General features: G+C 39.6%; 1 protein-coding gene across 13 annotated transcripts in view; it reads right to left on the reverse strand.

Moving 5' to 3' along the window:
• Window positions 1-12,584, reverse strand: part of PTPRK (protein tyrosine phosphatase receptor type K) — a 416,154-nt gene that overhangs the window by 220,374 nt on the left and 183,196 nt on the right. For all 13 annotated transcript variants that reach the window (XM_086743669.1, XM_086743658.1, XM_086743668.1 and 10 more), the window contains exons 4-5: window positions 8,734-8,815; window positions 6,898-7,013 (exon numbers count right to left, since the gene is read on the reverse strand). In XM_086743669.1, coding sequence (XP_086599795.1) covers window positions 6,898-7,013; window positions 8,734-8,815 — 198 coding nt within the window. The remainder of the gene's footprint in view (window positions 1-6,897; window positions 7,014-8,733; window positions 8,816-12,584) is intronic.

The following is a 12,584-nucleotide window of genomic DNA, read 5'->3' on the forward strand; positions in this document are numbered from 1 at the left end:
CAAACTAAAGAAACGGTATCTTAACCAGTTAATTAACTGTATCAAAAAGGCAAACTTACATTAGAAAACTAATAAAAATTTGAAGTATAAAAACATGCAACTATGTAAAACAAAGTTAAATTGGATGTGACCCTCCTATTGTAGATTTTTTTTTTTTCCTGAGACCACAAGTGAGCCTCCCAACACCCCACTGCAGGTAAATGGTTTACCCCAAAGGCCCAGAGCCCGTACTCAAACCCTGCTGCTGGATACTGAACCATGCTTTCACCTTCCGGGCACAGTGGGAAGAAGAGAATTGTGTGGCACAACTTCTTTCCTCTGAGAGGAAATACTGTCCTTCCAAAAAGCAAAACAAAACAGTGTTGTGTCCCTCAACCTCTTGCCAGAGACATAGACTCTTATATACACCCTCCAGTCTAAATTCCTGAAATACTACATTGGTCCTGCACAACGATGTGCCCAAATCCATCATACCAGGGTACCATCTGCATGTGCCCAGTCCAAAGACTCATTAAAGAGTACCCAGCAGCATCTAGCAAGAAAAATGAATGCTAAATATCAAATCACGTTCCATGGCAACCACCACCAAAACCCAAGATGCTGGTAAACAGGGCATTAAGGGTTATGGCAGTTTCCTCAAGAAAGGGAGTGGGATACAGTCAGTTGTTTAAGCCCAACCAGACCACGCAGATGCTCATTCATCCTCTGGTAACAGTTGGTACTGCTGGGAGGTCAGCCTGACTCCATTGTTTTTACAGCAATTTGCATTTTATTTTCCATAATGCTTTTTAATTTCACTTTTTCAATTATTACTCTCAGGCAATTGCTTTAATTATCTGTTATTCCAGAAGGAACGACATTTTCCTCTGGTGGAGGGAGGAGCTGCATCAGACCACATTAACGCTGATGAGCCTCTCCACGGGCGAGAGCGGGGCTGCCTTGCCAGCCTTGGCAGCCCAAGTGGAGCGGCGGTTAGCCAGCACCTACAACTATTGCTGACAGATTGGCCTGCTCGCCACCGCTCTGATGGCAATCTGCACAGGATTACCAGGCGTGTATTAAACTTTTAAATGCATGCGGTACCCCTATGAATTTCAGATTCACCAAAGCAAATGGTATCACTGCAAAGCGTGACAGAACACATCCGACTGCAAAGCCAGAACAAGCCGCTTTCCCTAATCCGATGCTATGTTAATGCAAAGCTCAGCAATGATGGATGGACTCATTAGTGCTGCAGTTATCGCCATCTGAACCAGGTGCCAAGACATATGGTTTAACAGATGTTCTAGCAAAAAGCTCTATTCTCCGCACTGTGCGAGTGTCCAGTTAAACCGGACATCGATAAGACACTGGAAATCGTACTGGGCTTCGGGGAGCCACAATTGTTCCCAGCTCAGGAAGCCGTTAAACACAGCCCGATTATGCAAAAAACCCTATTGCTTTGATATCCCAATTAGACTCACAGAACAAATGCTGGACAATATGAACACTGCTTTCTGGAGCCTTTGTGTATCCAAACGTCATTTGTTCTATTCAGCCAATTCTATTACTCCACTGTCTTAGTAAAGAAATGAAGGTTAAAATCCTGGAAGCTTTCTCCGCACCGAAATCTCCAAATCAAATGGGCAAACAGCAATCCCACCTGACCCCACCCCTGCACATCCACGTTTAGAATGCCCTGTATGCACTATTCTTTCAAATATTTAACACTTAACATGTATCCATCCTGAGTGAAGGATTAACGTGCAGAATTGATTCTTGTTTGCAAGGTTATTTATTGACATAACTCCACTGGAATGCATGGCATTTCACAGAGGGAGGAGGGATAGAATAAAAAGGTGGCCCTATATATACTAATTCAGCAAATCAATGAGAACAAAGCAGCACAAAACACCAATAAATGAAATAATTCTTATTCTTTAAGTGTCTTTTTTAAAGAAAGACAATTCATAGGCTTTAGAAAAAAAGAAAATCAGCAGAAGTAGGCAACGAATGAGCAGTTACGATTGCTATACATGCTATATTCCATCTTTTAAGATTACACACACATACACTTAAGTTCACCTCCTACAAGAAATAATTTTTCAGCAAGAACTTCTGCTACCTCCTAAAGCTTATGAGACAGGGTACAGCAAAGCACAACAGGTAGAAAAGCTAGGTTACCACACTTTGGATTTGGGGATTTCCATCACACAATCCAACTGCTTCAGTGTGTACAGTGGCACCAAACTCCAGCTGTTGGTGTGTGACACATTGCAGAGGAAATTTCAAAAGAAGGGGGAAAATAATGAGAAAAAAACCCCACAGCATTATATCCAGAAGGAGATAGCAGGCAAAAAAAGATAATACGCACCAAGAATTAATGTATTTCAGAAACATCAATGCTCACTTTAAACTAACACTATTTTGAAACTCTTTCAGAATTTGCTGATAATTGTGGGTCCTAAAGTGAATCCTTCAGCTCACAACTGTAATAGATTGATAGTAGATTAAGTTGAAAAGGTGAAGAACAAAAAAAAATTAAGAACTGCATTTCTCTCCCACTCCCACACCTTCTATTCACACTGTCACAAAAGGTGTGCTTCAGATCATCTTGTTCAGCCAGTTAAATCTCTATCTGTGCAAATATTTGTTTCGTATTAATGCAGCTACACCTTCTAAAGACTTGTGTTATCTTTACTGCTTATCTTTCAATGCCAGAGCTCTGATTGTCCCAGACCTTGGTCCAGTGGGGCTGCAAAATGCAGGGGTGGGAGGGAAGGGTATGAAAGCGGACAAGAGACCAGATACAATCTAAAAACAAACAAGAGCAGAGTCTGTAGCCATGAAAGTCAGGAGTTCAATTCAATGTTAATTCCTATTTGTCTGAAATGTTTACAGACGTACATTTATAGAAAATGTACTTGATGAAAAGACCGTAATTACAGCAGTAAATAAAGAAGAAACAGTGTATCGAAATGTTATGCCTATTTTTATTCATTTTTAATTTTCAGACACACAAAGGTATGTGCACCCAATTATATATATACACTGAGAAAAACATAAGTATAGAAATGTGTGTGCACACAGATCATCTAGTATATGATCAGGGCTTTTTCCCCAATAACTAAAGAACCGAGTAATTAAAGTTTATATGTAGGACACTGCAATGAGAAACACTGCTGAGATCCACTTTTACTTCCATCCAGGCTGTTATAATGCTTCCCTCTTCCCTGCTTCTAATGAAACATCCCCATGTTTTTCCATGTGCTGGCACTATTTATGCAAGTAACTCAAACATGAATTAAGCTAAAAAATAAAACAATAATTAAAAAAAATTAGAAAAATAAAAACAAACAGTCCTTCCCACCCCCATGAACAACAAAAATCCGTTTCATCCCCAAATCTCTTTCAGCCATATCACTTTCCTAAACTGACTTACTGGAAAGCTCCAAAAGCTCCAGCACAGAGGGATGAGGAGGGCGAAGCTGAGACTGCAGCAGCTCCGACCAAGCCTGGCTGAAGCAGCTGTGGGATTGCACGCAGGCACAACAAAACCCTGAACACAGACCAGGGTGGCTGCTATTTTTTTTCTTTTCTCCTGCTGCTGAATTTACTTTAGACCCTCTCCAAAACAGAGGGCCGAGAGCACACTGGTAGAGTCTGTATATAAAAAAAAAAAAAAAAAAAAAAAAAAAAAAAATCTATGCCTACACATCTCTATTACTTCAATGCAAGCAAATGAGATCTTAGGTGATTTCAGACACAAAAAGCTCTACTGTTCCAGATTGCACCTCAGATTTTTACTTATCAAAGAACGTGTTTTAATAAGAAATTGTTTGCTGTTTTTTTCTTTTTGTTTTCCCAATGAAATATCTTTTCTCTTTCAATAAGGACATAACCAAAAGCTATTTTCTCTAACATAGTGTACTTGGAAAGTGTCTTCTTCCCCCTCTCTCCTTTCATTTTTTATTTTTGCTCTTTTTTTTTTTTTTCTTCCCCCTCCAATGGTGTTCCTTGTTATGAGAAAAGTACATTCCTGGAATGTTTCAGCTCAGGGCTCTCAAAAACAATTACTTAGGCATTTGATTTGATCTGCTGGTTCTTCCTTCCTGGGTATTTGGACTTTATGAATCTCCAGTTTGGCCAAAGGTTAAAGTGAACCTTTTCCAAGTCACACTCCAGAGCCTCATGAGGCCCATACATACCCATCTTGGGTTTTAAGGAAAATGAGTCAATTCAGTATTAGCTGCGCACAACAGCAGTAACTTGCTGTGTTATCTAAGGAAAGGAATTCAGAGAGGGAAAGCTGCTGATTCACGCTTACATTGGGAAAGATGGATGGAGAGATGGAATTATGAGGGTGGAAGAAAGAAAGGGGTCACCTTCAAATTGGTGAAAATTCAGCACTCTTTAGGGGAAAACAAGAAGAGGAAAGGAAGTTCAAGTACATAATTTTAGTAGCAAGCTATCTTCAAGAACACCAAAGCACTTCATAAGCACAAGCAAGCAGAGTGAAAACCTCAAAAGTACCTTATCTTTCACACCGAGAGAAATTGCCACATCTGTGGTCCACACACAAAAAAAAACTCCACCCATCAAGTATACGAAGGGACAAAACATACGTTTTCTGAGTTGCTCTGGCTGCTAACTGGGCTTCTCAGGGCAGTGAAAGTTAGCAAGGATAATCTGTCAGTTATCTCACTCTCAGGAGTGAGTGATAGGAAGATTTCCAGCTGGCTGTCTCTATCGGGTCTTTCTGACCCATGATCTACTAAAGGTTGTGTTTCATGGGTTTGCTGGTATGCTCCTATTGTTATAGTCCTGCCTTTGACATAGCAAAACCCAGCTTAATCTCATTTTGTGCTCTGTGTGCTCTATTTGGCAAGTCTCAGAAACCAAACTCCTTTTCCTCAATGAATGTATTATATGTTTGCTGAATTCAAACAAGTAAATACTCAAAGACACAGAGTACAAATCATTCCTACTGCTATGATACCTTTTCATGAAATGCAATGCAATTACTGCACTCCTTTTTTAATGTTGCAGCATATTTGTTCAGTAATACATTTTGCAAATTGGATTTTTTCTAATCTCATTCTATCTATTAAAAAAGAACTTCTTTAAAATTTAACTTTAGCATATGCCTATATGCAGCTGTTACTCAGGGTTTGTCAATTCCACTCTCTATTAAAAGAAAAATCAAGCAGATTGAAGTAACTGATTATAGTTCATTTCAAAGTGCAACGCTTGCCAAAAAATAGATATTTAAAAGTTTTTATTATAGTTCATGTCAAAGTACAATGTTTCATAAGAATATATACTTTACAGATCTAAAAATGTACAGAAATATACATTTAAAAAAAAATAAAGTTTTAAAGGCCATATTTAGAAACCATTCTAAAGGACTGCTGGTACCTAAGGTTTACACATAAACTAAAGCATATGCATAAAGGTATCCGTACAATTAAAATGATTTTTTAATCCTTATTAAGTGGCAAAATTTAATTTGTTAAGGAGCAACTGTGAAACCTTGATAGCCTTCTACTTAACTGGTAGTCTTAAGTGTAAATAACCCCATCCTTCACCATACAGCAAAGTAGTTGATTTTGAGGGATGGCGGTGTTGCTTTCTTCTTTGTTCTTGTTTTTTTTTTAGTGAGAAGGGTTATTTTCTCGTTTTAGGAATCCCATAGGTTCTAACATACTGTATTGGGTTTGCATGGCAAGTTTTTGGTAGCAGGGTGGGGCTGGGGGCGCTACAGGGGCGGCTTCTCTGAGAAGCTGCTGGAAGCTTTCCCCATGTCCAACAGAGCCAATGCCAGCTGGCTCCAAGATGGACCCAGTGCTGGCCAAGGCCGAGCCCACCAGCGACAGTGATAACACCTCATGAAGGACCCACTCATGTGGCTGTAGCAGCCTGTTCCAGAAGGACCGCACCTTGTGGAATGGACCCACACTGGAGCAGGGGGAGAGTGTGAGGAGTCCTCCCCCTGAGGAGGATGGAGAAACGACGAGTGATGGACCGACTGCAACCTTCTTTCTTCGTTCCCCTGTGCTGCTCGGGGTGAGAAGATACAGAAAGTGGAAGTAGAGTCCAGGAAGAACAGAGGTGTTGGGGGAAGGTATTCTAAGATTTTTGTTTTATTTGTCATGATCATACTCTGATTTGATTGGTAACAAATAAAACTGATTTCCCTAAGTCGAGTCTATTTTGCCCGTGACAGTAATTCATGAATGATCTCTCCCCCTGTTCTTACTTGGACGCATGAAGCTTTCATCATATTTTCTCTCCCCTGTCCAGCTGAGGACGGGAGCGACAGAGCAGCTTTGGTGAGCACCTGGTATCCAGCCAGGGTCAACCCATCATACTTCCCACAGTTACACACAGATAAAAGCTGAATTCCCTCCCATTACAGAGACAGAGAAAAAGGACATGCAACAATCCTTTTATGCTGTCCCATTAAATACGCTGCTGAGTAAAATTGAGATGCACACAGGAGTACAGCCACATCCCTCTAGCCACCTGCTTGGACAAAGAATTAGTTGCAATTTATATGATAAAATAATCCTCAAAATTTATGACAGCTGTGTTACATCTGTATTTTACTAGATCCCAAATGCCAATTATCTGCATCTAATGACAATAAATTTTCATGCAGAGAAGCTGATTTACAGGGAGAGAAGGCCCACAATGCCTTAAAGACCAACCCTCCTGCGCTGTCCACAACAGTTCTAATTTTTAATCCAAGCTTTTTAACATTAGAAAATTGATTACAAGTTTCTCCATTTAAAAGAGATAAAATTGTGTTTAAAGATTTTACACGCAGAAGGAAAAAAGGCTTAGGAATTTAAATATTTCACCTCCAGAAAAGCAGCTTGTCCTCTAGCCAAAGAGACTTGCACGAGTTGGCCTTACCTGGAGCCATAACTTGTTATTCACTGCATCTCTCCCCGTAGCAATGCATTGAAACGTAGCATTCTGCCCTGCATTGACCTCTACATCCCCCAGCCTCAAGAAATGTGGAGATTTATCTGCAGAGGGGGAAAACAAAAGTTACAAATAATGCTTATTGCTAAAAAAGGTGCCAGCAACATTATTGTCTCCCCGAAGACACATATTTTAACAACCTTTCGCTAAAAAGCGGAAACAGAAGAGAGAAAATTATTTGTTTCATCTCTGTTCAAGAAAAAAAGAGTGCTTTCAGTCCTTTCCCTTCTCCCCTGGTGATTCTACTAACTTTGCGTTATATGTGAGTTATAATAAAAGTCTTATAAAAATCAAAGCCAAGAGAAGGAGATCAAATGTCAAAATGTCAGCAGCACTTCACAAAAATTATCCCAAAGACTTTGGATTGCATGAAACCCATCATACTGAGAAAAACTCAATTAGCAGGATACGGCTCAGGCAAATAGAGAGATACTGTTCAGATTATTCGCAATGTAACTCAGAGCTCACTTGTTTCACTAAATGAAATAATTTGTGCCATTGAATACAAGTACTTCAGGAGCTGACAAATCTGTTTCCCACACGGACAAAGCCCCTAGGAAAGCTCAGTGGCACAACCACCTGAAGGATTTATTAGATGGAAGAAAGTTGACAGACATTTGAGGAACGGGTACATTACACAGCTCTCGCTCATCGCTTTCTCAAGAACGACTAACAAAAACATGAGCTGAACTGTTATTTCTTTGCGCTTATTAAAAAAAAAAAAAAAACCAAACCAAAAAAAACCAACAAAAAAACCCACAACCCAAAACAAAACACAGGTAAAAACCAGAAAATTGGAACAAATAGTTCAAACATCAGTAACAAAAAAGAGTTTATCTGAATACTGTATCATGCTGATAATCTGCAATCATGCCTGTATTCAAGTGCCTTTTGTTTTGGCAATTTAAAAAAAAAGTCTAAGGAAAAAAAAAAAAAAAAAAAAACAACAACAACAAAAAAAGCTGAACAGAAGAAAAATGAAAGCCAGATACTGAATCTGAGCAGAGCTTTGCTGAGCACAGACATCAGATAGCTGGGCTGCTGGAAATATAGAGAGGTAACTCACTCAAATACCCTGTAAGCTTGGTAGCCCCTGACAGCTATGGTCTTTGGGGTAGAGGGAGAGCAGAAGAGTTGAACATAGCCAAATTACCAAAAAAAATATAATAACAAGTGACAGTAATAATTTCTTCCTCACAACTTCCTACATGTTGAAATTCTTATTATCGCAACTTGGGTTTGCATGTATGCAATGGTTCCTCAGGATAAAGCAGGGAAAGGCGAACACAAACTCCTCAAGTCTGCCCACAAAAAAACCAAAATAACAAAACCAAATCCTTCAGTAGTTAAATAGCCAAGAAGCTTTTTTAATTAGTTGTGTCCATTTAAGGGGAAAAAAAAAAAAAAAAAAAAGGACAAAAAAACACAAGAACAAGGGCACGAAATCTGATAAACCTTCTACATGCATCTGCCAATTCAGTTTTCTTTAATCCTTTTTGATTATGCACACCAACTATGGTATGACTAAAAAGACTGAAAAATTTTTGCTGTCATATTCCTGTATACTTTTCTTCTGGCAGACAAAGATTTTACTCAGGTAAATCACTACTGCAACACTACGTTTTCCCCTGGAATCTGCAACAAAAACACTACTGAAAGAACAAAGAACATCAGTGATCAAGTGACAAAAACTCAGCAGTCTACAGCAATACCAAAAACGTCCTGAAAAGACAGAGAAAAATGCAGCTCTTAATCATTACTTACCACAAGGGTAACTCAGAACCTGGATGTCATCAATGGCAATGTAGCCATTTCTCCCATCTGAGACTTCAGCTTCAAATATTACCTGTCAAAATGAAAGAAAAAATGTTTACAACACTCATTTCTACAGAATTCCCACAGTGGCAAGCGTGTAGATATAAGACACATTGCCTTTTTCATTTAGTTGAAGTTCCTACAAGGTTTGATGACTGAGTAGAATATTTATTACTCAACATATTGCAGTTCCATACCATCCATATACATGACTTGCTTGGATTTGGTGCTTATGGAACACCAGAAAAGCAAGTTTATTACCTCAATTAACAGCAGAGCCAAAGCAGTATGCTAAATGTATATACATGATTCAATTCTGAAAAAAATGCCATTACTTTCAGACAGGTTCGACATCACAGCATAGAAATGACCAATGAATTTTAACAAAATTTATATTCTTGTCAGGGGTCACAGTATAGTCCACAGCCTCCTGCAGCCTTCTGCAGCATAATCGCAGAGGAAAGCACGCAGCAGCACAGAAATAGTGCAGCACTCCCCAGTGGCAGTGAAGAGAACAGCTATAGCATGACATTTATGTAGTAGTTGTTAACTTAATTCTCCACTCTTGCAAGGCAATGGGGAAACTGCTGTGCATGAAGGAAGAGATTGTCTTCCCATCCAGCTGCTTGTCCCGCCTCAAATGGGTCGTAACAGCAAAAAAATTGTTCTTGGACCGCTCCAGAGCGCAGAGCTGTCTTTTGCTTCAGATGGAGCAAAACAACGCCAAGTGACCAAAAGGACAATATAGTGCAATTAAAAAGAAAATAATTAGAAGAGGGAAAAGTAAAGGATGAAGCATGAATGTCTAAACTAAAAGGAAGACAGAAAGAGGAAAGTACACCAGTAAAGACGGAGTCAAGTGATACGATAAACTTGCAATCATAATTGCCCAAAAAGAAGTATCTGTTAGGGTCTTCAGTGCAAGACAGGCTTAGAGCAAGTCAGTTGCTCTATACATAATCTTTTCAAGCAGCTTACATCTCGTTCTTGGGGACAATGTAAAGGAGTAGCAAAGGCAATGGATTTACAACCCGATGTACCCAGCAGGTGAGCAGGAGGATGCTGTCCCCATCAACACCTCTATCGCGTCTTCTTACTGGAGAATCCACACAGCACCTTGCTGGGAAGTAATGACCACTGTACTGTTCAGTCTCAAGGGAGTCCCAGGAGCAAGTAGCTGCCATCTACCTCCAAAGCTCCTTTGGACCTCTCATTCACAAAACCTACCCTCTTTGGCAAGATATCCAGCATTTACGCAACTCTGCTCTGATGTCGCCTCAGGAACACTTCTGTGTGCTTACACCCCGTTCACCCTTACATCCATTTCCTCACCTTACAACCCACCTAGACATGAGGTGCAATTTATTTTCCCACCAAAGGAGACAGGGACCTCAGGTGGCTTATTTATACTCAGAACTAATTCCACAACCTCAAACGGGGGGAAAATAAGGAAAGTTTCCAAGGAAAGGTGGATATGGGCATGTTCATGATCTCGTTCACAGGGTCCCCCGACTTGCGCTTTGACTGCAGAAAGAGGAAGCCTGCGGGGAACACATACTTTAACAATAGCAGGCTATAATCTCTCTTGCAGCTTCTCCAGAAGTTCTTGCTTAGGTTCTGGTTGCATTTGTCACTGTTTTTTTTGGTTTTTTTTTTTTATTTGCACTCCAATGCAATTAAGTTGCAGAAATCACGTCATTCTCTGCCTCCTCCTCCTGCCTTGGCCAACAACAGCTTGAAAGGAAAGGAATTGAGTATCTGGGGGTCCTACTTTCAGTCTCTTGTCCCATGACCTCTATGATCACTGTACTATTTGACAGCGTCCGCGAGCTCCTCATGCATCTTCAGAAACCTGGCTCTTGTCCTCAGTAAGGAACATCAACATCAGTATCTTTAATAATTTGGATTTTTTTAATAGTTATATGGTGTGGAAGACAAACAACTCAGTAAGAAATAAATACTACATTTAAATCCCTTCTGACAAATCAATTTCTTTACAACACAAAACAGTTCTATCACATACACAAACTCTGAATGCACTTAGTTGCTCAAAGTCCAGTTAAGAAATTTGAGCACCAGTGTTAAGACTAAAATTACACCTTGCTCTGAACTGGCTTGTTATTAATTCGTTCAGAAGGAACTTAGATCCAGTTTCCAGGGAAGCTTGGCCTCATGGAAGTGTGTCCTTGCCCTGTACATTAAGATCTTCCTACACTGAGGCCAGAGGGGAGAAAGTTACCTTTCTTGGGACAGAGCAGGGAATGAATTTACTTGGTTTTTTCTGCCTCTTCCAGATCAACTGAATTAATCCCCATGCTCCAAGAGTGGGAAGTTATCAAAAAACGAGAAGTTCACAGGAAAGGGTAAGATTAAGACATGGAGATCCATGAGAAGAAAAGAAACAACAACAAAACAAAAAACATGAAGAAATACAGACATGGAAGAAGCCTACAAAGTGTTACAGGGAGTAATGTTTATGAGTTAAGTAAAGGAAAAATAAAGTTATTAAAACGAGAGATATTAGAGAATTGAGATTTCATATATACAGTGCTAAATTATTTTTATTTACATTCATAATTGGAATAAATACAGCTATGAAACATTCATAACTGTAGACACTATACAGCAAAAGGTGCAGCTCAGTTTCAAAAATTCTTACCAGGCTTTAATTTGATAACAGCTGTTCACATTTATAACGGGAAATGGAAAAGGGAACTGCATATATAGGTGAAACCAGCAATTTAAAATGCTGACAAGTCAGACCAGAACCTGAGGTAGTTCTTTTCCTCACACACACACTACTTGAGAAAAACCAGACTGTTGAGCTATTCCTTTCACCAGAGAAGGTTCATCCTAACGAGACAACCAGCACCTTGGGAGCGAATCCTGCAGGTAGTCTGACCTGCTGTTCAGCTTACAGCCCTAGAAATAATGGATAAACACTTTAACTTGAGCTGAAAAATAATTCAGATTACCACTCTAGCCAGAAAATATCAGTTGCCTATGCAACTATAAATGTCCTTCCACTTATCACAATTTAATTGCGTGCTGATCTAGTGCACTTCTGAGAGATGCTTGCTTCCTTCAATGGAGAGGAGAGACTTTTTGGGGGATGAACTGGCCTTGCACAGAGCAGGGCTGTGGAGAAGGCTATCCTGTCTCATTTTCCCAGGGTCACTGCAGTGAATGAGAATGGGAAATGTGAATACCCCAGTTACTTCAAATGCTACTCAAGGGAATTAGATTTGATCCCTGAATTTTCTCCACAGTTCCAAGGCAATACTCAAATAGTTATTTTTCCAAATACAATAGCATATCCTTGTTTATGAAGTGCCTGCATTCAGACGCAAGTGATGATACAGTGTCAGAACTCCCTGAATTGGACACGTTCCTACGTATTTAGCCATCCCTAATGTCCATATATTAGTCCATTTTCCTCCTAAAACCACGCAAGCTTTTAGTGAATGCAGAACCATTTGGGAAAAATCCATGGGTTTACTACTGACAGCATTAACAGCCATTTCCATTTGTCTGTTTTGTACCTGGCTTCCTTTAATGACCGAAATCAGTGACAAATTGATCCAAATCATCTGAATTATCACATTCGCAACTTTGTAGACCTGTATTATATGTCCCCAAGTAATTTTGTCTCAAATGTGAAGAGTCATAGATTATTCAACCAGTTTAGTACAGAAATTATTTTCTTTTCTTTGATTATCCTCATCCTTCTCTAAAGCTCTTTCTAAATGCACTGTATTCCTTGAAGTTAACAAGAGCAGAGCTGGCACACAGTAATCAAG

The sequence above is a fragment of the Chlamydotis macqueenii genome, chromosome 3 (assembly GCF_036417535.1).
Source record: "Chlamydotis macqueenii isolate bChlMac1 chromosome 3, bChlMac1.mat, whole genome shotgun sequence".
Classification (NCBI taxonomy): domain Eukaryota; kingdom Metazoa; phylum Chordata; class Aves; order Otidiformes; family Otididae; genus Chlamydotis; species Chlamydotis macqueenii.